Source organism: Haliotis rufescens, unplaced genomic scaffold, assembly GCF_023055435.1.
Source record: "Haliotis rufescens isolate VD_foot unplaced genomic scaffold, xgHalRufe1.0.p SCAF_56, whole genome shotgun sequence".
Taxonomy (NCBI): domain Eukaryota; kingdom Metazoa; phylum Mollusca; class Gastropoda; order Lepetellida; family Haliotidae; genus Haliotis; species Haliotis rufescens.
Window position 1 is genome coordinate 2700410 of NW_025964290.1, and position 27793 is coordinate 2728202.

Below are 27793 nucleotides of genomic sequence, written 5' to 3' on the forward strand. Positions count from 1 at the left end.
TCCATTACTGGCAGCCATGATCAGGTACACGTGGGCATTGTTTGTTTGTATGTTTTTTTGTTTAACGCCGCAGTCAACAATATTCCAGCTATATGACGGCGTTCTGTAAATAATCGATCCTGGACCAGACAATCCCTTGATTGATCTATGCAACTGGGATATGATGACCTGCATCAACCGAGTCAACGAGCCTGACTACCCATCCCGTTAGTCGCCTCTTTATACGACAAGCATAGTCACCTTTTACGCCAAGCATGGGTTGCTGAATACCTACTGTACCCCGGATCTTCACGGGTTCACTCAGTTACTATTCTCTTACCACCAGACCCAACACCCAACACAGATATTCTCAAACCACAATACTAATCGATGAATGAAGGATAAATAGCTGTATGAATGGGAAAATTGATGTTATAGTCCTTTGCAAGAATGGCAGTTCCGGACAAACACGAGACTCAATTTCGTCCTCTTGAAATCAATTCATGATTATGAAGGCTACAATGTTCAGACAGGATAATTCAGTGTTCTATATACAGGCGTTGAGTCGACATCAGTATGGATGCCCCAGCAGATAAACTACGCGTGGGAAACCTGGTTTGTGGCTAGTTAAAGTTGAGACTCGCATTACACATTTTGTTTCGTTTTAGCTGCAAATTATATTTTTTTAATTTAAAAAAAAACAAAAACGCAACACATTTTGACGAAGATAAGACGTTACCATTTGAAAAACTACAATGCCCGACACTTTTTATTGTAATGTGTTCTTGCGTGAGATGTACGATACATAGTTGCCGTGGTAATTTGGTTTCCTGGGAATTATCGACTTTTCGAATTCTGTCGTATATTAGTTATCGTTTCAAGTTGTTACTGGTGTACTGTTGCCAAGCGACTTCCAACGTTCAACGACCGGCTCAGTGGTGTAGCGGATAGAGCGACTGCCCAGTGACCGGAAGGTCGGTGGTTCGATCCCCTGACAGCGTAGGAATGGTCGGCTAAGAAATATAGTGGGATATCCACTATAAAACCAGCATTTATCCGGACGACTGCAAGCAGCCAAACCACACATGCACACACACGCGCGCGCACACACACACATAGCGTGCGTGTTTGAACGTCGCTATATATGCGCAATGAACTTCAACGTGACGTTAACCCGCTGGATGCCGAATTATTTTTCTGCCGCACATTTTTGTAAGTGATGAAAGCGAACGTTGTGCAGAATTGCTGGTTGCACTGGGTTTACCTGTAACTATAAAAGTACGCAGAGATGTAGATTATTAAATTTCCAATCTCTAGATGTAAAATTAACAGCAAATATAAGATTGAGAAAACAGACACTATACAAAACGTACAAAATTGTTTTATGCGTAAATTAACCCAGCGAATTTCGCCACTTCCAATGGTAAACCGTATACTCCTGTGGCAGCCAAGGGTTAAACCCCCACCTCACGTCGCCACACCTCCAACATCCATCGGTGCGGTAGGTAGCTGAAACGTTGGCTAATTACCCTGAAGGCCCAGGTTCAAATTCCCAATATGAGTACAATGTATAAACCCATTTCTGGTGTCCTTGGTATACAGTAAACTACGGTTATAACGAACACGCTTATAACGAACTGACGGATATAATGAACTTATTTTTTTGGTCCCGACTATTTACTGTAGTTATGCTGTATATATGTTTATAACGAACTACGGTTATAACGAACTAAAATTAGTAGTCCCTTTGAGTTCGTTATAACCGTAGTTTACTGTCACTGCATGAAACTGGGTTGAAAGTGGCGACAAATATGATTTGTTGTGCAGAGACTGAATATGCCTCCTATTGCTTCATGAGTAAACACTCATGTACAATGTGTGAAGCCCATTTCTGATGTCCCCCGCTGTGATATTGCTGGAATATTGCTAAAGGCGGCGTAAAACAATACTCACTCTAAGTTCTCACTATCACTAAACACAACGGCAGCGAGAACTTACATCTGACGGTGGCACTGGGCTGTGTTGTGTTGAGTCCATTTGGTTCGGATCCCAGATTTTCCCTGATTATGTATCATGGTTTGTCGGCACCATACCCTAGTGTTTCACTACAACGGTAAACGTCTAAAATGTGCGTTACTTCGGGCTTTCCTCCCACATCAAACCGACATGCCGTGGGGATCGCCGGTCAGAATATAAGTCCCCACCAACCTATGATTGTCCATGAAGCGACTAAACGGAAACACAAGTCACTAATTTAAAGAGGCATTTAAAATGTTTACAATAGTATTAATTCATCTCAAACAAATTATCAGCTTGAAAAACACAAGTTCAGGACCAGCCACGATGTTCACAAATATTGTATCAGCTCCGGAATTATTAAAGATAAAAACAGGTGAAAAGGGGTTTAACGTCGCGTCCAAGATTATTACACTTATATAGCGACGTGCATGCACGTGTATGTGTTTGTTGCTGCTTGTACTAGTCCGGACTGATGCCTATTTATAGTGCTAGCTCACTGAGATACCATGTCGCAGTTTAACATGAATACCCCACTCAGACACAGTATACTGACTCCGAGCCGACCACTCCTTGTTTTAGCCCCTAATGCCGAGCGCCAGACAGGGTAACAACAAGTACGATCTTTTAACGTCAAACCCCGGACCTTCCGCTCTCCGGGCGGACGCTCTACCACTAGACAACGGAGGCGGTAGATGGAAAACAAATTGCAATCGGGATAGGAATAAAATTGGAACATGAAGATTCAGATGCTGCATGCAATGTTCGGCTTCTCTTTCTATCAAGGGGGGCGGTCGGGTAGCGTAGTGATTAAAGCGTTCGCTCGTCACGCCGAAGACCCGGGCTCGATTCCCGACATGGGTACATTGTGTGAAGCCCATTTCTGGTGTTCCCCGCCGTGATATTGCTGGAATATTGCTAAAGGCGGCGTAAAACCATACTCACTTACTGACTTTCTATCACGATAGTGCTCATGCCACCTAGCAACACTGAGGCCAGGTACAGTGGTGGTTGATACAAGTACTTAATCTAAGGGACCAAAATATGTCTGGAGATTGGATACTACTTCAGTTACAGCTTGCAAAACCAGATACTTTTTCAATGAAAACTATGAGCCTGTATATTTTATAAAGAAAATGACATGCAACAATGTAATGTTTGTGGTAGACAAGTTGGGTTTTTTCAACATCTCGTGGGATCCGGCAGTCGCGTTATGCAGTCTAACACTTAATTGATCTGCCGTGTCAAATTATCATTTATTCAAACACGGGAACCATAAATACTAACTATGGCGTTAAGCATTATCTGAAGAGATCATTAAGCATGGCAGTTGGTAATGTGATAGCGTTTATGATTTATGTATGAGCTTTAAAATAATCGGTTCCATGTTTACTGTTTCATAAAACTTATTCCCATGTAAAAAAACGGCCTTGGTCTTACATTCGGTACATTGTAGAACATGCTTCGTGCACGAGCACTTTAGCGCTACATTGGCCTATATACACAATCACCTGCTTCTGTTCATGTAATTCCGGAAACAGGCGATTGCCTTATTTATGAGATTTCTTTCAAGAGAAAAAATAAGACCGGAAGTACAAGGTGTGCATACCGGAAGTGCCCAATCCCCATTGCGCGTGCAGATCTTCGTCGTCTCATCCACAATGGATCATTAATTTCTAATGGCTTTCTTCACACGGATTTCTCAGCAGTGTCTGTCGCCGAACCATACGGGAAATAGGGAAGGAATTGATTTCCTGGAGAAATCATTATAAACCACGCAGAGAAACAACCTAATGATTGGGTTAATGAATCTACGATCGCAGAGAGCACACCCAGGGACCCCTGATTGTGTCAATGTCCGGGAAGACATGCACGTAGTTTCCTATATGTCTTGTTGTAAGATGTTCTTTTTTTTTTTAGTAGTATACTATTAGAATAGGTCTTCAGAAACCCATGCTTGCCGTAAAAGGCGACCATGCTTGTCGTAAGGGGCGACGAATGGGATCGGGTGGTCAGGCTTACTAACTTGGTTGATACTTTTGATTTTTGTTTGTTGTTTATAGCCACACTCAGCAATATTCCAGCTATAGGACATCGGTCTGTGAATAATCGAGTCTGGACCAGATAATCCAGTGATTGATACCATGAGCATCGCATGTCATCGTATCCCAATTGCATGGATCGATGTTCTTGATGTCAATCACTGGCTTGTCTGACCCAGACTCGATTATTTACAGACCGCCGTCTTCTAGAGTTAACAACAAACAAACAAACAAACATATCTGATTGTCCCTATCAAAAGTTGAGTAGTACATGAATATACAAGAGTAGCGAAAACCGACCAAAGGAAGAGTGGTCACAATGGGGGATATTTACCGTATTACTCCCGCGCGGATCGCTCATGTTCAGCATTTATACACTAAATGTTGTATATAGATGCTCGGGTTTGTAGGCAAATGTAGATACTGCGAACATTATGTGCATTTATAACGCTTGCCTGTACTTATCACAGCTGCATTCACGTTTGCCGCTACCAATGCAATCAAGAAATGGCGGTCATGGCGGAGACTCTGTCAGGCTGCCGTGATATTGCTAACTGCATCGTAATGCATAAATCACTCACTGACTCATATCAGCAGTTTTCCAATTTGAAATGTAGATCGTTATTAATATGCACATTTTGACAGTCTATCTGCACATAGAAATACTGGATTTTGATTCGCCTTGTGGTAAGCGCGTTGGCCGGACACGTCGAAGAGCCAGGTTCCGTTCCCCACATTGTGCTATAAGAAGCGTCATAAAACTTCAGAAATAATTAGATTTTCGTTGTGTGCATTGAAATTCCTGCATTCTGATTAGCTGAACTGGTCACGTGTTAATAGAAGGTACTAATGACGATACTTAAGTCATCCCTTGCAATTGCAGTCTACCGACAATGTTAAACAGACTCTTGTCCCTTTAAAACAACACATGTTAAAATAATGTATTGTGAATTTAAAAAAACAAACATTTACATCTACCGCTAAAAAAGATCTGAGGACATCCCATTGAGATTGGATCACAGAGATTTGCACACTCCGTCGCAGTGGTGACTCAGCATAACACTATGCTAGCTGGCTGCCGGCCGCATGGAACTCTGGGTAGGAGAGTGAGAGATTTGTTAAAAAAATTCAATTGATCGGTCATTATGACGCTTCGTCCATTGTGACGTCAGTTTAGATCGAGACGTTCTTTGAACATGACGTCACCGCGGTATTGATGACGCAACGCTTACTGCGATGACGTCATGTCCGGTGACAAATCGCTTCTAATCAAACAGGATGTGCAAATATGTCTTCTCGGGATTCATTACCATCATCCTCAGTGTCATCCCATTCGATGTGGCAACAATAGATCTCAATGCTCGCCAGATCCAGTTTGTAGCTGACCATTTGACCCGTCATGAGTGTCACGAGCTCATCCCCGCCCTATACAAGAAGTCGTTCCAGGTTGATGCAGATTCTTTGAAAGACGACGCCACAGATGCCGATCTCCCTTGTTTGACGCGACTTCTAGCCTGGGACAAAAATGCAAGGAATAAGACTTTCCAAAAGCTGTGTCTCCGTCTGCGTGAGATTGGACGCCCCGACATCGCCAATAAACTTTCCAAGTCGGTTTACCGTGAAACAGCTAACGCTATAAAGAAGAACTTTCTGAAAGATCCCTACAAGAAAATGATTCCAAAGAAGTCCGTGTTTCTAGTTGAGCCGGTCGAAGAAAAAGACTACGGCGTTATTGCGGAGACACAGCCGTTGATGACGCCAGTATATATCGCAAGTATCGTGTGTGGCTCTGCTTCGCTGGCAGTTGTCGTCTGCCTGTGTATCAGTCGATGTTGTCCAGGCTTGTGCCGTCATCTGTACATGTCGTTTGCGCCAGTTCGACTTGTCGTCTGCTGCGAAGGTTGCTGTGACGAAATCTCCTACCGCTGCAATCGGTTTAATAAGCATTTCAAGAAATATGTTCTGGGGGAAACGTTTGAGAGAGATGAGCAGGAACTGATGTTGTGATGATAGTAAATGCCTGTTTTCTCCACGGCATATAGTATCTTTCATTCGAGGATGAAAACTCGGCATGTTAGCCTGTGTCAGCGAAGAGCCTTATCACGAGGGTATTAACGTCTTATGATGTACCAGCCCGTATCAAGTCACGTCTTAGCTGAAGGGGTAGGAATTATGAATGAACCAGTTCATTACATATTGAACAGTGACCGACACACGCACACGCACACGCACACGCACACGCACACGTATACTCGTGAGCATTAATTAAGCAACACACTTTTTCGGATATGTGCTACATTGAAAAACGACTGGTGTGTGTGTGTTTTGTTGTTGTTTTGTTTTGTATATAGCTATATATAGTCTTCAGTGTCTACTGTCTAACGGTAGGATGGTATTGACAGGTCTTCTGCTGCGAGTAGGCTGTAAACTGAGACAAATCTTCCAAATTATGCATCATGGAAATATTGTTCACAGTGAAACTCAAAAAAGTCAGCACACGTTGGGAGATCAGCATGATCAGCGTCACTGTACTTCAGTCTACATGACAATCTTCATGGGATACACTTCAATCTTCAAAGCAAATTATTTCTGATCTGTCAGCTGTGTACAGGAAGTCAGAGGTCAAAGTTTACAATCACCATTCACGTTATATGTTTCCAGATGGTGTGCCAAGACATGTGCATGCCTAGAGTTTTAGAGAAATAATTATATATGATTCGCATATTATACTAAGTTTGTCAAGTCAGATCAAATCAAGATCAGTTGAATCGAGTATCTAGTTCGATCTGTATGTATGTTTTGATCTTACAAAATTCCATGTGATTTTTGTTCCGTGATTACATAATTAATTAAAGATACAACCACCCCACTCCGACCCTGCCTCAGAAAATATAATACATCTGTGTCTGAACCTAGTCATGACACTGTTAGTGAGAATAATCTCAGTCGGTTATCAGCTAGATATCTAACATTTCTTTGGCATACGCAATATACACACATATAGCTAAAAGATTAATTGACGCCCACCACCTACGCCCCCCCCCCCCCCCCCCCCCCCCCCACCACCACCACACACACACACACTCACATTCTAAAATTATAAAGTCTCCCCACCCCGCCTTAACATCCTACATCCGCTCTTGAACTTGGTATACTCTTAATTCCATACTACCAATCACCGTTAAACTGACTTATATTTCAACATTATCAATAAAATATCAGTTGACAGTCACAAACGACTAGGAAGCGACAATATCACAGCGAAATAAGATCGCTTGGTGCGTTAAACGATGCGGTAGTAATTCGAGGTATCAACCCAAGTTTATTAAACTACTCGTGTTAAAAGTCGACAACATCCTCTAATCTGCAGCATGAAACACCTCTTTAATCTTTTTTATTAAACAACTTCGGAGCCACTTGGAGCTGTCTTTCTATACATGTATATTTCACTCACGCCACACGGTGACAGTGAATGTCGCATGTACGTGTGTCGTATTTCAAAATGGCCGCACGCCAATCGGTGACGACCACATCTCCTTCCGATCATGTGATATAACTACATAAAGAACACAAACAATACCGCTCGCTGAACATAATTCGTGTGACCAATAGACATAAGGAGCCTGTGATAAACCCAGGTGCTGAATATTCTGAAGGATCGATTTTGACCGTATACAGCTGAACGTATGTATCTATATCTGATTTGTCTACATTTGTATTGATTTATGTGGAGACACAGGCGTGATTCTGTTTCGTTTTAAACGTCAATCATAGCTGCTGTATCCCAAACCGACCTCATGATTGTCCCAGAAAATGCTTGAACAAAATAAGTATGCTTCAGACTGTTGGAAAAAAAGAAATCGTCAGTCACAAAAAGTGCATTGTTGCAAGGCGTTTACTAAAAAATATATTTAGGCTCATATTTTAATCAAATAAATATCTGGTTTTGCAGCTGTTGCTGAAAAATAGATTGTCACCATACAAAATCCCAGCAACAGGAAAATGGAATATTACTTATGAGATATGTTTTGTAGCTTTGTGCTCCAAACAGATTATTAATTGATTCGCAATAATTTTTGTTTTAAATTAATCTCATTATATTTTATCACGAAATATCAAGCCATATGCGTGGACAGTTTGTTGTAATAAATCTGGATTGGTGATTAACAGAAAAATCCGACGATTGTCAAGAGCGTCTTAAAACAATTACAAAGGGTTTTCGTAATCAGTTACAAACACCCGTGTTTCGTGATCTCGAAATGATAATAAAAACATGACCAGCGTGATCTGAATACATGCTGCAGACAATACGTAAACCCCTGGATGCCACAGAGACGCATGTGTCCCTCCTCATCAACCCTCATCCATGGGATCAACAATTACCGAGACTTGCAGATTATAAAGAAATAAACTCCATTGTTTTCTAGTTCTTGTTTCGTTTGTAATTTGAATGTGATTGGTCTGTTTATAGACTTAATTCTAATGCTAGAGACAGGTTTTTTCAACGCCAAGTGTCACATATCGTATTTCAATTGATATGCGTCCCCGACACATTTTTCAGACATTATTATGACCCGGGGTGGATTTGTTCACGGTCCCACGCACAGTTAAGGTTTATTCTTGAAATGTTTTATTTATTACATTTAGTTTGGATCGGTGAGATCCAGCCTCGGGTGGTGCCAAGCGTCTATTTTAGAGAATATGCGGTTTGTCGTGTCGGTGTCATATACACGAGATAAAAGTGTAATGGACTGTGTCGGACACTAGGAAGAATGCCTGTAAACACGGAGACGTCTGTCTAATACGATAGTTTTGGAAATTTAAAGGCACAATTCTTATTATTCTATCATAAACTTCATATTAACTCCCGTGTTCTGTTTACAACAATATTTTAGCTCACCGGGATTAAGGGTGCTCGTCAGTGTTCAATCATGACGTTTATATGATCGACGTCTAAAATAACACAGGTCCTGTGGCCATGATACTGAGCCTGGGTCATCCCAACAGCGATGTTACGGCAGACGTATTTATAATGTCATATTGCCTATTGCCAGGTCAACATACATCAATATGAACATTTATATTCATAAAATAAGAGGTATGCGCAATAAGGACTGCGTGTGCATTTCTCATATATTTTCTAAAAATACAGAGTATAAAAGAGTTATACAATAGCATTCAGGTTTATAACATGGCCGCAAAGGCAGCCATTTTGAAATTGTAATATTGTCCATCACTCATTCATATTAAGCTGTATCATTATGAAATGTGTCCTGCAGTATTCTGTATGGACAATATGTCGTTTGCCATGCCATGGAAATGTTTACCAATGCCTTTGATGAGAGAGGCCATGCTCCGGGGTGTGCTGCCTATTTCCTATCTACCCCTGGGCGCTGTAATTAATGCGTTGAGCAAAACTGAGATCCTGTCTCTGCGTAATTAGAGTTAATGGTCCATTCTTATCATTTTCACAGCATTTTACATTTTACGCCCATTGGAATCTGTTTCAGTGGATAATCGAGACCGTTATGCTCTGTAAATGACATTTTATACAATCATGTAGAATTTACAATGTAGAAAGAGGGAAATGCATCGTAACACTGAGTTGGTAGACAACGTGGTGTACTTGCAATGGGTACTTACTTAATTGACTTTAATGGAGATGAACAGGGTCCAGTCCCATGGACATATGAGTAATATTTGTATGACATCACATCCAAGCAGCCATTCACATACATTCAGATTCCATACTCAGAATATCCATTTCTAAAGTTGAACGGTATATTTTCTAAACACATGTGGCAATTAGGACTGTGAATTTTATCACATTGACACTTATTCACACTCACATTCATACCATTCTGTTCCGCTGTCATATACAGTAAACTACGGTTATAACGAACACGCTTATAACGAACTGACCGATATAACGAACTTATTTTGTAGTCCCGTCCATGTGTTGTATATATGCTTATAACGAACTACGGTTATGACGAACTAAAAATAAGTGGTCCCTTTGAGTTCGTAATAACCGTAGTTTACTGAAGCTGGAATATTGCTGACTGCGGCGTTAAACAACAAAGAAACATTTCTGCATGATAAACATGATAAAGTAATGATATAAATAATAACCCAATCAATTATAAATAAATATTCCGATCAAATGATTGACGCAAAATCAAAGTCAGATAAATACGACTGAACTCCAGGACTAGGTAAATCAACGCCAACTAATGCCTGGTTCAACACCCAGTAGGAACATAACGTATCATGTTGGCTCCTGCCATGATGAGGGGCGATGAGGTAGCCCACTGGTTAAAGCGTTCACGCCGAGGGCCCGGGTTCGATTCCCTATATGGGTACAATGTGTGGAGCCCATTTCTGGTGTCCCGCGCCGTGATATTTCTGGAATGTTGCCAAAAGACACGTAAAACCATACTCACTCGCCATAAATCTCATATCTTTCAGTAATATGTATAAGATAAGGCGGGAAGAGAACTTTTCAGAGCTATACATTTAAAAATATAGAACTAAGAATAGCCAGGAGCAATAATAAGTGGGACAGAGGTCAAAGATTTCAATGATTACAGTTTGAAAGATTTTAGGACTCTTTCTGCAACCATTATCTGTGATGATTGTGTTGACCTTGACCCTTTGCAAATGTCAACCAGTATTATTAGCGTCATAAACTGTTTACATGCGTAGAAACCCCGACATTTAAAGTCACTCAGTCATGTGCCATAAACACATGAATCATATTAAAACACTAATAGTGATAATAGCCATGTAGATGACCGGAGCGGACAGTTCGCTGATGCCACAATCACACAATCATGGCGGCCATTGGATGCCAAGAGAACAACGTACGTCTGGCCTCCTTGTGAAGGAGAGTTTATAGTTGTTCTCTAAACGTCCAAAATGTAATGGTTTCTTCATAGGCTGTATGTTTCAATACAAAATGCTGCTGAGATGGTCATTTTGATATTTGTTCCAAATTAACAGTGCATTTTGTTGTAGCATGTTATTTTTGTTTGTTGTTTAACGCCACACTCAGCAATATTCCAGCTATATGACGGCGGTGTGTAAATAATTGAGTCCGGACCAGGCAATCCAGTGATTGATATCATTAGCATCTATCTACGCAATTGGGATACAACGACATGCACCAACCAAGTCATCGAGCCTGACCACCCGATCCCGTTAGTCGCCTATAACGACAAGCATAGTCACCACTTACGGCAAACGTGGGTTGCTGAAGACCTATTCTACCCCGGATCTTCACGGGTTTTGTAGCCTGTTACCACGAATAAAACATTGATAGGTTCATCTGATAGTTTTTCTCAAAGTTCAGTGCGATGGGAGGACAAGTGGACAAACTCTTGGTATAAGCAGTCAAATGGAACTACAATGTAAAAACCAAATGGCGTTTGAGGATCATGGCGTATACGCTCATCTTTTCGCGAACACCTGGTATCATCACTATTTGATAGTGATTCATAAACACATGCTCATGTTATAGTCGGAATCGTACAGTCGGCTCTGCTTTGTGCAGAGATTTCTATTGGATATTGAAAGGGTTTCGTCGCTTTAAATCATCTAAAAAGTAGTTTAAAAAAGACGAGGATCCCAAACAGAGCGCTATACCCAAACCTGGAGAGTTAAGTCCCTTAGGCCTACCAGGAGCCGATGAATGCAATGATTTTGATTATGATTCAGCACTTTAACCGTGCACGTGGGTTTCACCAAGGGGGCAAATGTCAGAGAACTGCGTCACGTCAAGACCTCCTCCCACGTCACACCCTCACGCCAGCATGCAACTGATACTGTCCAAGTTAAATCTACCCCACTCACACACGATAGCCCAAACCACATGTTGCCGGCACGTTTGCCAGCTCGTGCCCACTGTATGGTGATGATTCTACTTGCACCCGATTCACTCGACTGTTTAGTTTAATGGCAATTACCATGTTCGTGACTACACCACATCGGCTCTTAGTGAATGCTGGAGTATGGAGCGACCGGATTGGATTACCGGCAACAACATCACCTGAATTATGAATGATTAGTGGAAGATTTTGCGACGCATCAGCGATTTTGCAGACATTTGTGACTCTTCATTATAAAGACGAGAGGACATTTTACGGACATTAAAACTCAGGAATACCACGAATATAAATAAATAAATAAATATATATCTGAACACAATGCCATTTAGAAAGTGCTCAAATGTAACAAATTTAAAATACAGATTCTAGTACCTTAAATTTGTTTGGGTTGAGTCCCATACGGGATTCGAACCCATAAAAAATATCTGGTTCTACATGACCTAAGAATGCCTCTGTTCTATGTGTCACAATATCTTATTCGTATTTCATAATACCATAAGCAACCTCACATTTATAAAGAAATATGTGTGACTTCAAACGACTTTTGATTAATGATTGCCATTTACACAATAATGCAAGACGGATGCGATGCGATCTGTTTGATTAGGTACACTCACAGTGAGGGATCTCGTGTTTATCTGGAAATAATCCAGCGGATTATGTAGCTGGTAGGATCATTTTAACTTGATAGAATTTCCCTATAGTTTGTGCCACTATAATATTTCATAATAATATAAGCATACGCTCATCTTAAATGAGATTATGTTCATAGCATCATGGAATGTTTTAGCGAAACATCAACAGTTCAATTGACGTTTCATTGACATTTTGGATCTTTTGGCATATTCAGTTGGTTCTAACTCCGGCAAATGAATGAAATAAAAAATTACGAATAGAAAACAATATGTAGATTATGATCTATACACGTGTACTGTGAAAATTAAAAAAAGGAAATCGAAATGTCTCATTATTTTTTATCATTTAAATAAGTATTTTACTATTCCACGCGATATACCACTTAAACTGCTTTGTGGGTACGGGCCCCTGGATTGTAGATTGATCGAATGATACTGGCCGTAAGTAAATTATACCAAATGTTTTCTCGATCGCAAGGTGCGTGTATTTCTAAAGCTTTTGACAATTTGCGAAACACTCATTTGTTTGCCGTTAAACTCACGCATGAATTTTTATAATTGTCATAAGCACGCCATTCTTTATCGATTATTGGCGCATATAAATTTGAACAACGTGAAATGTGGGAGGATGAATAGCTGATGAATGATGCAACTCTGAAATCTAACGTGTCAATCAAAAGAAACGGGGCAAACAGTCCCCAACACGGAAGCTTCACGTGGTACGTACTGTTAAGTTGATATAAACTCACATCCGGGCACTTGGCTTTGGACTGACGTGGCTTTGTTGATAGTGGGACGGGAATCGATTTGGTTGGCCAGCATCACAACATTTGACTCAGGACATCGGGCGGGGATTCTGCTACATTTCTATCAAACGGACAGTTTCGTCACACAGCAGGTAAACATTGCCAGTTTTGCTACTTCCCAAACTATGGGCCTTATTACCGTGTCGTCAATGTGTCGTTAGGAAGCGGGGTGCGAATGTGGGTCACATGCACGCTCGCGCCTGTTAATGCAGCTGTTTACAGCTGCGAGTTCGGATTGCAAAATAGGTTATCAAAAAGTAATAACGACTCTGTTTACATACAGCAGGCATGGCTTACATATGACTGCGAATATAAGTAGATTAAAGTTGCTATTATTTCGACGAGTATTAGATGGGCTGTTCGTGGAATGTCGTCTGCCTTGTTGAAGTCGGCTGGCTTCCGGGCTGTTATGACATACATACACTAGTTGAAGTCGTGGGGTGAACGGAACATAAGCGAATTAAGACGTCACGGCCCAGTAAGCTCACGACTTTGCGTGAGTCACAATGGTTTCTTTGATGCGGTGATAACATTGGGAATCAGATTTGTACAATATTCATGATTAAAGTCTGAATCAGCGTGGAACTAGATCTAGGTGTATCCTGGGTATTTTAATGAGGATGTTAAATTCACGGTCATAATGTCGCCATCTATATACAAGATCACAATGACTGCATTTCAGACACGCACAGGTGTCAATTTGGAATAGATCTATGTATATACCTTTCTTGCAACAAATCCAACAGTGTATTTGGGTTGTTTGGAGTTTAAAATCCTGGGTCCACATCTTGTGTTTTTGTGTGCCAAGAGAAATTTGTTATGTACTGAAAACAAATGTTAATATTCATCAAGAAATAGTTACTTAAGATCAGTATTTTGCAGATGTTGTTCCCTTTTTTTATTGAAATTAAGACAGATCTTAGCCCTTAAACATTATAGGATCTATGGGGGCAAAGGATAAACATGGTAAAGGGGCTACATTCTAAACCACAACTAGGTCTAAGATAGTAAAGGGACCCGTAGGATGATAAACGTAAGTAATATCAGTGAAGTGTGAGTAATATCAGTGACGTTTGAGTAACATTAATGAGATGGCCGGAGGCAGACTGCCCGATAAACTCAGTAAAATAGCTCGATAGCCAATATATGTTTGTCTGTTGATTAAAGCCACACTCCGCAATATTTCACAACAGTGGTCTTTAAAATAATCAAGTCTATACCTGACAATCCAGTGATTGACATCACTGTGCATTGATATACACAATTGGGATACAATGACATGTCGCAACCAAGTCAGCGAGTCTGACCGAACAATCCCGTTGGTCTCTTACCACGAGCAAGTGTATCTGAAGACCAATTCTAACCTGGGTCTTCACAGGGGATTGCCAATTTAATTTGTCCAGGGATTATTATGCTGTTTTATGTGAACATGGTGAAAGCCAGTTTGTTCCAGATTTGTAGAATACATGAAAATACATGGCCAAAATATATATCATCATAATCATGTCCATTTTGAACTGTGTGGACATTATTTCGGACATGGTGTTGTTGTGAGGAAGTACTTGTGCACCTGGAATTGTTATCTGTTGGCTGGCGAGACTTCTATGCATGGTCAGGTTTACTGGGGGCGGTCGGGTAGCCTAGGGGTTAAAGCGTTCCCTCGTCACGCCGAAGACCCGGGTTCGAATCCCGACATGGGTACAATGTGTGAAGCCCATTTTTGGTGTCCCCGCCGTGATAATGCTGGAATATTGCTAAAAGCGGCGTAAAACCAAACTCACTCACTCAGGTTTACTGTAGAGTTAAAACTTCTGTTAACATTAATCATGCAGACAGGTATACACAATAGAGGGAGCAAGATATCAATGTTCAGAGTGTTGTAAGTTGAGTGTGCACTTTATAAGTAATGTTAGAGAGTCACTTTGCACATGTGTTCCATGATGAATTAAACATACTTGTGGCTGTGTAGAATCACAATAAGATGTACTAATTATGCTTGTCATTTCTCCGTCCGATGTATGAGGTGACTTTTGGACCTGGTGATCAGTGATTTGGTTAATGGCATGTCATTTGTACCCCATCAGCTGCTCACTGGATTGTCTGGTCAAGACTTGATTATTTATTCGCTACTGTCATATAGCTTGAATATGCTGTTAAAAAGATACACACGCTGTAGCTGTTTAATAGGGCTCTAACAATTGACAAATACCTACGACATGTACGACATCATCGATACTTGAATCGTCAGTTTGTGAGATCGCGATATTCTATAAATAATAGAACTAATAGAGTTACCTCCCATATAGCAGAAGTAGCGCCACCTGTAATCATGGCAGAACACAAAGACGTGGTAGCTGAGGACGTGTCGACTGTTACATTTAATAACCATACCTTCATTTAAAACTGTTTTGTTCTTGTGGATTTCTTTGTTAAAGTTTTTGAGATAACAATAAATGTATGAAGAAAGAGGTTTTGGAGCTGTACTTCAGTGATTTCATCATTTCTTACTCTTTGATGTGGTGTATCGGGATACTACACAGACTAGTAGTATCATCAGTCCGTATCATGATACAAATCATATTGCAAGGTACCAGGTGATACTCAGCTCTACTGTTTAAGATACATAAATTGGGTGAAAATCTAATAACTGATATATTGTTGCCTTAACATGCTTAAGGACCCAGTCGTGAGTACCAATGAATTGTTTGTAGCCTGACCAGTCATGGTATAACTTCAAAACCTCATCATTGTATTGTACACTCAGCAGTGTATTGCAGGGGATACGATGCCGTAACTCCATACCGGGTAGCAATACAAGCTTCATCCTGTTAATTGAGAATAAAACTGTTGTATGTTCCAGACAAGATGGCCGATGGAGGTTTTGACCCGTGTGAGTGTATATGGAACCATGAGAACGCTATGCAAAGACTCATAAACTTGGTAAGTCAACCTGTCCAGAATTGCGCTTATGTTGTGGTGAGATTTCATCATGGTTGTTTTGGCGGCATTTCATTTTTTCTAATTTTCGACAACTGCTTTATGGATAGAGCTGAAACAGTTTGCAGTTGTTCCTCACCATAAGGAAGTAATAACAATGGTTGAGGGATGTTGATTGTCTCCTTCCAAAACAAATTTAAAGTAATTTGATGTATGCCATTGCAAATATCTTAAACATTCAATTTAGCTACAGAACTGCTTGCTACATTTAAAGTACCAAGACCTTAAAGCATGTAATTCTAAAACATGTAGGTTTCAGCCTTGTCAAATAATTTGAAAATGTTGGAAAGACTATTGACAAAATCCTGAAAGATGATGATGATGATGATGAGGCTGTATATACTGAACCAGAAAAAGTTAAGAATCCTGAATATTTTGGGGATACTTTTGTGAAATTGTTTGCTCAGTTTTCCCCCCAAACATTCATGATCCTCAACTGTTTGTCTTCAGTGTACATCCTGTGTCCAAATTAAGATGGAGAGCAGTGGAATTATTGTCATAAACCTCACGTTAAAAATCAAAGGATTTAGTGGTCCGCAGATCAAAGTACTACAGCAAGAAACCTGTTAAAACAGGACCTCTCTCACATTGATCAGCACAAATGATTGTTGAGAAGATAATATCTGCCAGCGTGTAAATGCATGTGTCACTGGTACAGCGTGTACCATTACGTGTCTGTGTGGTGGCATCAGCAGGGGAAGGTGAGATTCCGCCATCTGCCGCTCGTGTTGGTAGATCGCTGTTAACAGCTGACATATGGCTGTCATAAATCAATAAATATCACGATAATAACGCTCAGTTGTATGTGCTGATTATTGATTGTTGATGATAGATAGGATATCTTTTGATATTTGTATTGTGCTTTTAGTGTTTCTGAAAAACAAACGCGAATATCAATACAAGTATAAGTTACCGATAAGGTTGTATAATGGTTTGAACATGATAAGGTCAGATGGCCGATCAAATCCAGCTTGCTGATCATCTGATGCAAATAGATTTAGTCATTGGTGAACATGGTAAAGCAGGTAACCATGGTAACAATACACAGGGGTGAGAATTTTCCGCAGATACTCAAATTTACCTGAATTTTAGCGACCACAAATTGGTTAAAATCCAATGCCCCCCCAAACACCCAAACACCCAAATTATGGACCACGAGCCATTGCAAAGAAGTTTCAACTGAAAAGGAAAATATCCATTCTCATCCCCGAATACAGAATGAGTGAGTTAAACTGTTTCATCGGCAGTCTAATGTCTCAATACGTTAACCTTGGGCTGCTTAACAAATAAATGTTTGCCAAGCATGATTGTGAGTGTGAGTGAGTGAGTGAGTTTGGTTTTACGCCGCTTTTAGCAATATTCCAGCAATATCACGGCGGGGGACACCAGAAATGGGCTCCACACATTGTACCCATGTCGGGATTCGAACCCGGGTCTTCGGCGTGACAAGCGAGCGCTTTAATCACTAGGCTACCCGACCGCCCCCATGATAGTGAGAAGGGTGGTAGTATCTTTTATTTTGTCCCCACAGAGAATGTCAACAAACACAGCCAGGCACGCACTGAACTCATCTCTTTGTTAGTGTCAGTGTTGTATGTGTTCATTTTCGATTATGATGCGGAAATCTGAAAAATATTCTTTAATTGGCAAGAAAAATGTCTCACTTGATTTGAACTGACGAGCCTATGTGATCAGGAAATATGTCTTTTTTCCCCCCTTAATGTTAATTGTTAATAGTTGTGTAAGTATATACATGTCTACAATTGTTTGGGGCGGTTGGGTAGCCTAGTGGTTAAAGCGTTGGCTCGTCACGCCGAAGACCCGGGTTCGATTCCCGACATGGGAAAATTGTGTGAAACCCATTTCTGGTGTCCCCCGCCGTGATATGGCTGGAATATTGCTAAAAGCGGCGTAAAACCATACTAACTCAACTACAATTGTTTGTTCCATATTGCAGCCATTCTTTTTCAATATGAAAAGTTGAGCTAATAATTAGGAGATAAACATACTGTGTTTTCAATGTAGAGCTAGGTTACCTGTAGATTTAACCCTGCTAAATTGAATTTGGAACCGAACGCACAGCGTGAGGTTTCAAATGTTAAATTTAGCGCGGTTAAATCTACAGGTAACCTAGCTCTACATTGAAAACACAGTATGTTTATCTCCATTCTACCATGACTAAATAAAACGCGAACTCTTTGGTGTTAGCAAATATACTGAGTGAAGCGGCATGGGTTGAGTTCAGTGTTTTGAGTGGGTTATCGATCTGAATTACGGAATCACCGAACTAAATATGGTGCTGTATATACTCAGGCAGTTTGTTAACACCGTAAAACTTCACTCTAACATATGACAGGCATTGAAAGCATATAAGCATGGCAACTTGGTAAGCTAACATGAGGTGGGCATCCCTTAAGAAAACAAAGCAAGCTTTGCATGGCTTTCGCTCTACATCGCACGTCACCATTATGACGTCATATCTCTCATTGTGACGCAAAAGATATGACGTCACAGTCGTATATAGAAAAGCGCCAAAATTTCAAGCTCTCTGTTGTCTCAATAACGTAAATACATTCCCTTTGTTGATTTCTGTCGTGTTTTTCTGCACGAAATGTATTGCCACACATCCTTTGAATATTGTAGTAACCGCATCCGTGCATTTTGTAACCTGTAATTGTAGATATAGTTATTTAAATATGCCTACCGACAATGACTGAAAATAGTACTATTCTATGAATATTAGCTTCCGCGGTGATGCGGCCGTCAAACCAGCTGTTTCAATCAGAGGGGGTTTATTGTGATTTAATAGCCTCTGATTGACCAATCAGAATCGAGTAAATTCCAAATTCATGGTAGAATCATAATTTCATTTCACCAAATTAAGTTTGACTCCTCACCCCCCAAACCTGCCTCTCCCCGCTACAAACTAAGCATAACTGTCATGACTGGTTTCACCGCATTTGAGGAATAAAAAATTGCATGGATTGATGCTCATGATATCAATCACTGGATTGTATGGTCCGTACTTAGTTATTCACAGATCGCAGTCACGTTGCTGGAATATTGCCGAGTATGGCATTAAACAAAAAAAACCTTCCAATCAGGATTTTCACAAAAATAAAGGTTAATGATGAACATGATGAAATTGTAGCATGGTGTGAAGTCCTCCCACAAATGACGTCTTTGCCTTGTCAGCCGCTGACAGATCAACACCTTCAGTCATGTGGACAAGGTGTTGTGCTTCAATCAGAAAGTCTGTGGTTTGAATCCCTGCTGTGGACTCGAGATTCTTTTGTCCAGTACAAAGTATGAAATGTCTGGCCAATGGGATGATGGTGATGATGTTTAAACCTTTCTGTTCGACTGTTTCAGCTACGGAACTCCCAGTCTTACTGCGCCGACAACAACTGTGTCCAGGATTGTAAGTACTGTTCCCTTATGTCATCATTTTCCTCTCACAAAGTCAACCTGAATACAGTTTTCCTTGGCTATTATTGGCCGACCTAGTTTCAGTTTCCCCCCTGTCAAGGCCAACTTCATTTCACTAGTTTCTCCCAGTTTAAGCCCACCTTATTTCACCAATTCCCCTGTGTAGGCCCACCTTATTTCACCAATTCCACTGTGTAGGCCCACCTTATTTCACCAATTCCACTGTGTAGGCCCACCTTATTTCACCAATTCCCCTGTGTAGGCCCACCTTATTTCACCAATTCCCCTGTGTAGGCCCACCTTATTTCACCAATTCCCCTGTGTAGGCCCACCTTATTTCACCAATTCCACTGTGTAGGCCCACCTTATTTCACCAATTCCACTGTGTAGGCCCACCTTATTTCACCAATTCCCCTGTGTAGGCCCACCTTATTTCACCAATTCCCCTGTGTAGGCCCACCTTATTTCACCAATTCCTCTGTGTAGGCCAACCTCATTTCACCAATTCCTCTGTGTAGGCCAACCTTATTTCACCAATGCATCTGTGTAGGCCAACCTTATTTCACCAATTCCTCCTGTGAAGGCCATCGTTATTTCACCAATTCCCCCATGGAGACCATCCGTATTTCATCAATTCCCCCATGGAGACCATCCGTATTTCACCAATTCCCCCATGGAGACCATCCGTATTTCACCAATTTCCACCATGGAGACCTTCCGTATTTCACCAATTCCCCCCGTGAAGGCCATCCTTATTTCACCAATTTCCACCATGGAGACCATCTGTATTTCACCAATTCCCACCATGGAGACCATCTGTATTTCACCAATTTCCACCATGGAGACCATCCCTATTTCACCAATTTCCACCATGGAGACCATCCCTATTTCACCAATTTCCACCATGGAGACCATCTCTATTTCACCAATTTCCACCATGGAGGCCATCTCTATTTCACCAATTTCCACCATGGAGACCATCCCTATTTCACCAATTTCCACCATGGAGACCATCTGTATTTCACTAATTCCTCCCATGAACGCCATCTGTATTTCACCAATTCCTCCCGTGAACGCCATCCGTATTTCACCAATCCCCAACCCCCCCCAGAGGCCATCGTTATTTCAGCAGTTGCAGCCCAGATTGTTTGTGTGATTTTGTGCTACTCATACATGGAGAACAAAAAGGACCAAAATTAGTTTTTGACCCAAAGCATATTTTTTAACCTTCATGTAACCATGGTGACATGAAACACTGTGATAGTTCCCCTTCATCATGATCTGTGTCCAGTTGTGATTGTGGAGACCATGCTGATTTGAACAGACTGAATAAATTATTTTATTTTCATAAAGCTTGTTAAGTGTACATGGTGTAGGTGTAGAAGTCAGGAGTGTGTTTGTCTTGGAATGCAAGCTCAGCACTCTATCTCCATGACCATGGTGACAACCTCGTCACCATGACAACTCAGTTCTTGAGCATGTTGAGGCGTACTGCTTCTATGTAAAGTAGTGGTGTATCCAGGTATCCCGGCACATGCATAATGTACGACGTCCACAATTGTCTGCTTGTGTTCAAAAGACCAATACGGTACTTAAGTTAACAGTGCATGGAAGAATTATTAATGGCAAATCCATGAATGATATACATGTATATCCTAGTATCTGTTGTAGGAAGGTTTGTGTACATTTTCATGTGCATAATTTCATGGATTCATGAAGCCATTGCAGTGTGGGAAATTTTACAAGAATGTGAGACTGTGTCTGGCCCGTTGCTATGTCCACATACTCCAGGGGAGACTGAGTCTGGCCCGTTGCTATGTCCACATACTCCAGGGGAGATTGAGTTTGGCCCGTTGCTATGTCCACATACTCCAGGAGAGACTGAGTCTGGCCCGTTGCTATGTCCACATACTCCAAGGGAGATTGAGTCTGGCCCGTTGCTATGTCAACATACTCCAGGGGAGATTGAGTCTGGCCCGTTGCTATGTCCACATACTCCAGGGGAGACTGAGTCTGGCCCATTGCTATGTCCACATACTCCAGGGGAGACTGAGTCTGGCCCGTTGCTATGTCCACATACTCCAGGGGAGACTGAGTCTGGCCCGTTGCTATGTCCACATACTCCAGGGGAGACTGAGTCTGGCCCATTGCTACGTCCACATACTCCAGGGGAGACTGAGTCTGGCCCCTTGCTATGTCCACATACTCCAGGGGAGACTGAGTCTGGCCCGTTGCTATGTCCACATACTCCAGGGGAGACTGAGTCTGGCCCGTTGCTATGTCCACATACTCCACGGAAGCTAATCAGAGCCCCCAGTCCTCCTCTGGGTTGTCTTCAGGCTTGACAACACATGGTTCACTTAGCAGGCACACACTGCATTAAGTATCACGTCGTGCAAAGCACAACAACTAATATATTGAATTCCAATTAATCTATCATGTTGTAAGGAATCAGGTTCCACAATAGTATTTGGTTATCAATGTTTGATGAATATTGTGAATAATTTATGAATGGAGTCGAACAATGAAATTAAGTTTGAGTTCCCCAGGTGGTGCATATTGCATGTGTTATATAGACACACAGCAGCAAAAAGTGCAAGACGCTGCATTTATGCTATCTTTGTGAGGCAAGGGAGTTAACTGGCTAAAGGAGTCCAGTTTGGAGGCTGGAATTGCTTGAACAAGACAAAAATGTTTCTGTCAGCTTTACTTAGATCTAATTTTTAGCAAAATTGAAGTATTCAGAACGAGTTGAGAATTATAGCCCTCAAATGCAACTTGTCAATTAGGAGTACCATACCATAGGACTATGAATTTTACTTTTGTAAGCTAGGGTTAGAGGACTGGCTTGAATTTTGAAGGCTGTGACAATATCCCACCATCCATAGCCATATATCCCATCACAATTCTATCTTGCAATATTCAACCATGGTATTATTGTTGTTTGAATATGGCCAAAAGCCGGGTTAAACTCCCTCACTCACTCATGATGATACTGTTACTTCAGTGCCGGGCCCCAACTCTGCCCCCGATGGCGGCTATGGCACCATGATGATGATGATGGTTGGCTGGCTTGTGGTTGCCACGGCGCTCTACCTCCTCCGTCCACAGAGTCTCCGTAACCAAGGTGATGGGAAACCAGCCAGAAATAATGTAAGTTATGCACTGATTCCACATTTCCTATTTATTCCACACAAGTTGTGGACACATCTTTGAGGAACCATTAGGAAAGAAATAAGTAGCTGACAATATGATCGAGATTGATGCGGATTTCTGCTCTTAGGTTGAAAATTTTGGATTTTTATTTCAAGATTTCAGTGACAGATTGAAGTCGTAATATTTCTCTCAAAAAGATATTCTAAAAAATAAAGCAGATAAGGCAGTGGTAAGATTTGTATGATAGAGGACAGTAATGTGGGCTCTGTTTCACAAGAAGATCTTAGCAATACGATCGCAACTCCTATACTTTAACATAGACTTACGACAGTAAGAGAGCTGTGATCACTTCATCAAATTTTTGTTAAATGTCATGAAAACTTCTTGACGATAAATAGCAGGTTCAAAGGGTTCGGCTAACTGTAGACACATGTTCATAGTGGCTATTTTTAGTAGTGAACTTGAAACGCTACTTACAACACATTTTGCAGCAATTGACTGACAAAAACGCTTGGGAATCATTAAATGAGAAGTAAATAATATTTAAGCAAGTGTATCGTCTTCAAGTCTTTGAAAGACATTTAGAAGTGATACACATAAGGAAGAGAATTTATGGACGTCAACTTCTGTATTATGAGGAACACAATGTTTCGGGGTATATTCTTACTCCTTCATCAGGTGAATGAATGCTATGAGGCAGAGAGCATATATATGTACATGTTAGAACAACAAAAGTAATAAGATAACAAAAGGTGGAAACTTAACAAGGGAAGCCAACAGATAATTGATGCTGATAGGTGATTAGCAGTATCGTCATGTATCGAAACAGTAAAAAATGTCTTGTGTATTATATCGTCGCATGAAAAGTCACGATGCACCAATGTAACATTTCACCCCTATGCTACATCCACTGGCTTGCCGGGTCCATTGTCATAATATTGCTGGAATATTATGTTCACTCACTCTTCATACCCAACTGATCTTTGTTTCAGGATTACGGCGGCAGCCCCCCACCTCCCACCCCTCCAGTTCACTAGTCAACTCACCCGGACCACGCCCCCTGAATCCCCAACATCTGATGGACATGAATATGGATAACCAATTGCTGAAGACCATTCTTACTGGAGGTAGACATTTGGTGGTGGTGACCATTGCAATAACTTGTTGGACAACTGTGGACTGCTGGATGTCCCCATGGGGAAGGTTGTCCACATCCTTACCTACCCTCATCTGTGATGGACTCTTCTGTGTGATTCTGTCTTCAACACATTATTCCTCAAAAAGTTAGCAAAGTTCAAGCTGGCATCACTGTGTGAAGTCTACAAGCACTAAACTTGACAAACTGTTTTAAAATATGGAGTCCTCTTTCAAACAATGTTATGTTACCGTAATACAGGTAATAAAGTATATTCTCAGCTTCAAGTTTATGATGACCACAGGCTATTTTATTTCATACGTACACTGGATGCAGGGTCAGCCTATTTTGTCTTCACACTCTGTGCTTGGTGAATCTATTGTGAATCGTATTGGGGACGAGCTTGCGCTACTTGGAGAACAGCAGCACGTTATTATTTTGGTGATTGGTGGTGCATAATGTTAATTGTTAACGCATTCAAAGATTATGAGCTGAGGCCACAATAAGTTAATTATTTGTTTGGTTTATTTTATGTCCAATTTAGGAAATGGGCATAAAATAAATAATTTAGACACACTTTTGTCATGGCAACACTTATGGGTCACCTGCCCAACTGTCTTGTTGGGTTTTAAGATTATTTCAAACGATGGTTAACGTGAACCACTAGTCTGAAATAAGCTGCAGGGTTGTTGTATATGACCAAAGTTGTCTCCCCTGATGGATGTGGAGGGGCAGATAATCCACTTGTTGTGGCCTTGGTTGTTATTAGTGGTTGTTACTCTGCCATTGTATGTTGATCAAACCCAACTGTAGAAGACTTAGAAGTGACTGTAGGACTTATCACAGTAAATATCTTATAACTAATTCATCCAAAGGGTTAAATAATACAGTGTTTGTGCAATGCCCAGTGGTTGCTATGGTGACACTGATAACGTCTGTATAAATGAATGTCTGTCACAGACATTGGACACTCAGACTGCTTTCTTCATGAACTCTTAACAAAAAAGACCCTAAGGCCATAATAAATTCATGCCAGCTTAGAAAATTTGGACAAAAACATATCACGATCTGTAATTGTAAGATTCTTGTTGGATATGTTGATTGCATCCTTTGGCGTTTCTTTTGTGGTTCCTCAAAACTTAATAATTTTATCACTGATTTGGTTGTTACTTCACCAGTAGCTTTGGGGGGGGATTCAAGGACAGAATAGGTCCTGTATAACCTTTGTAGACAACAATGCTACTAAGGAAGTGGACCATTCCTCTTAGGGATAAGTAGTCAAGAAATAAGCATGGTTGAGCAAGCATTACAGTATTTGCCATAATAAGCAAGCTTACAAAATTGAAAAAGGGAGGAGGCGCTTGTTAAAACCATACTCAACAGTTAAATTTCTTTTCAGAGCTTGAACGTTAAAGAACTAACTTAATTCAAACCTAACTGTTTTCGTAAAGTCACTTAGCAATAATGTACTCCTTCCGTGCTGCTGTTTTCTGTAGCAAGAGTGTACATAAATATACACAAAAAGATACATAGATCATGTATATTTTCTATCTTATACGGGATCGCTTGTAGAGATCACTTGAAGATTGGTGTAGCAATTGGTCTGGGGGCACCTGCTGGAGCAGGCTGTGTAATACCTCAACTATGGAATCAAGGAAACAAGTTTTACATAGTGGATTTGTGTGTTAAGGCCCTATAACAGTCACCTCTCTGTTTTCAACTGTCGATAGTGAATTAAATCCTAGACATCTACTATACTTGTGTTTGTAAAAGTATGTGATACAATCAGTTATAATTCTGGTTTCTAGACAGTTGGTCGGCATTTTGGAAAATGGCTTTTGAATATGTTGTAATTGGATGGGCACAATTAACCATTCAATTGAGAGCGAGGCTTGAAATAATTTTTGATTTGTTATGTTTTCATAGGATACCGGTATTTTGAATATTGCTTAAAGATCTGATTGACCCTGGTTTTGTATATAACAAATGTATGTGATGGTAATTTGTGTTATCAACAAAGCACAGTTTCAATCATCTTCTTGCCTCAGATATGTCTGAAGTTAATTTGTAAAGACGAAGAAGCCCCAAATGGTGTTACAATATTTTCTTTCATACTATTGTGATAGTTTGTAAAACATTGAAAATTACATTACTAAAAATATTTTGACAAAAGATGTCAAGAGATAAAGCTATTTTTGCAGATATTATTGTTCCTTGTTATTTTATTTTATTTATAGTGTACGATTTGCATCTCATGTACATATGAAATATGTATATATAAACGTTTTCTCCTACATCTTCTGAAATCAAAGTGTTCATGACAAACATGACAATTTACAGAAAAATATTTGTGATATCCTTTGCTTGTTAGCATCCAGAGTATGGTCTTGTGCGCAATAGAGCAAGGGCCCTGAAACTTAATTTTCAATTCAGAGGCCATTGTGGTACACTGCCTGATCTACCGGTACAGTCTCACCAATTCCACCATTTTTATGATTGAAATCATGACTAAATGATGACATATGATTATGATGATGACGATGATGATTATACTTGAATGTTTTTTATGAGATATTTGTAATTTTTCAACATTTTTCATATTGGGAATTCCAGGGATCATCAAAAAGGTTTTGGTTACCATAGTCACTGGTGAAAATATTTTGGGTGTAACCTGGTTGTGAATCTGGTCAAAGAATTTAGAGTTCAGGATATTTTTTAGAGAAACAAATAATTGCATGTATACCTGTATTTCAAAACTACCAACTCTTCACTTGGACATTATGAAACGTATTGCAGCCCAAGACCAATGCTGCTTCTTATTCCCAGGTAAATAGACACATGAACACCCTAGATCTGGATGGATTATTACATTAAAGGATTAACAAATGAGGAGTAGGAAATCATCTCCTATTGGTGTTCGCCACAAGATTGTCCTTAAGACAGGTTTGAGACTCTGGTTTCACAATATATGCTTTGTTTGAATCTGAACATGAGATCAGTTTTGCATGAACCAGGTATAAATACGACTGTTCCTTATCAGGTAGAGATTGTAATCATTGAGGACTCTTAGAGTGCAAGAATGATTACCCGAGCTCTATGTCGACTAAATTCACACAAATTGTGAAGGCACATCTCGGTTCATTGTGTTACCTCTCGCACAGCGTCCTCCTGAGGACTGTAAATATTCCTACTGTTCGTCTTTCGTATTGTCACTGTGGTGGCACTCTCGTTGGCAGTTGACTGCATTACAGTTGATGAAATATTTCTTAAATACTGAATGACGTACTTATTCTCGTGAAAAATAAAATTGATAAAATTTCTTCTGTGTTTTTGTTATGTGTCTGAAATATATATATATATGTGGATTCTTGTAATGATTAATTTGAATTGTTAACTTTCCTCATTAGGTCAACTGAAATTAAACATTCCATTAAATCATAACATAACCAAAGAAGATCTGGGTTAGAATTGATCTTCAGCAACCCAAGTTTGTTTGCTGTTTAACGCCACATTCAGCAATATTTCAGCTGTGAAGCGTCTGGTCCCTGTTCCACAAAGCGATCTTCGTGCCACGTTGATCGTAAGCATATGATAAAGTATGTGAGGTACGACCAACTAAGATCACTAAGATTGCTTTGTGGAATGGGTTCCTGGACCAGCCAGTCAAGAGATTGACATCATGAGCATCGATCCACGCAATTGGGATCCGATG

General features: G+C 40.5%; 1 protein-coding gene across 2 annotated transcripts; it reads left to right on the forward strand.

Moving 5' to 3' along the window:
- Positions 1-7575: 7575 nt before the first annotated feature.
- Positions 7576-27401, forward strand: LOC124141695 (small integral membrane protein 14-like). Of its 2 annotated transcripts, none has more exons than XM_046509748.2 (5): positions 7576-7721; positions 16225-16304; positions 19734-19782; positions 22798-22943; positions 23939-27401. In XM_046509748.2, exons 2-5 carry the CDS (start codon positions 16230-16232, stop codon positions 23981-23983), a joined length of 315 nt encoding a protein of 104 aa, XP_046365704.1. In that variant the 5' UTR covers positions 7576-7721; positions 16225-16229; the 3' UTR covers positions 23984-27401. The 2 variants fall into 2 exon arrangements, with proteins under 2 accessions (XP_046365704.1, XP_046365703.1); XM_046509747.2 differs by lacking the exon at positions 7576-7721 and adding an exon at positions 13299-13456.
- The last annotated feature ends 392 nt before the right edge of the window (positions 27402-27793 follow it).

Excerpts from the sequence above, each read along its gene's own strand:
- LOC124141695 (XM_046509748.2), top strand. The coding sequence starts at position 16,230 with ATGGCCGATGGAGGTTTTGACCCGTGTGAGTGTATATGGAACCATGAG. Across the intron at positions 16,305-19,733 it reads TGCAAAGACTCATAAACTTG|CTACGGAACTCCCAGTCTTA; the intron begins GTAAGTCAACCT and ends CGACTGTTTCAG. Across the intron at positions 22,944-23,938 it reads GGAAACCAGCCAGAAATAAT|GATTACGGCGGCAGCCCCCC; the intron begins GTAAGTTATGCA and ends TCTTTGTTTCAG.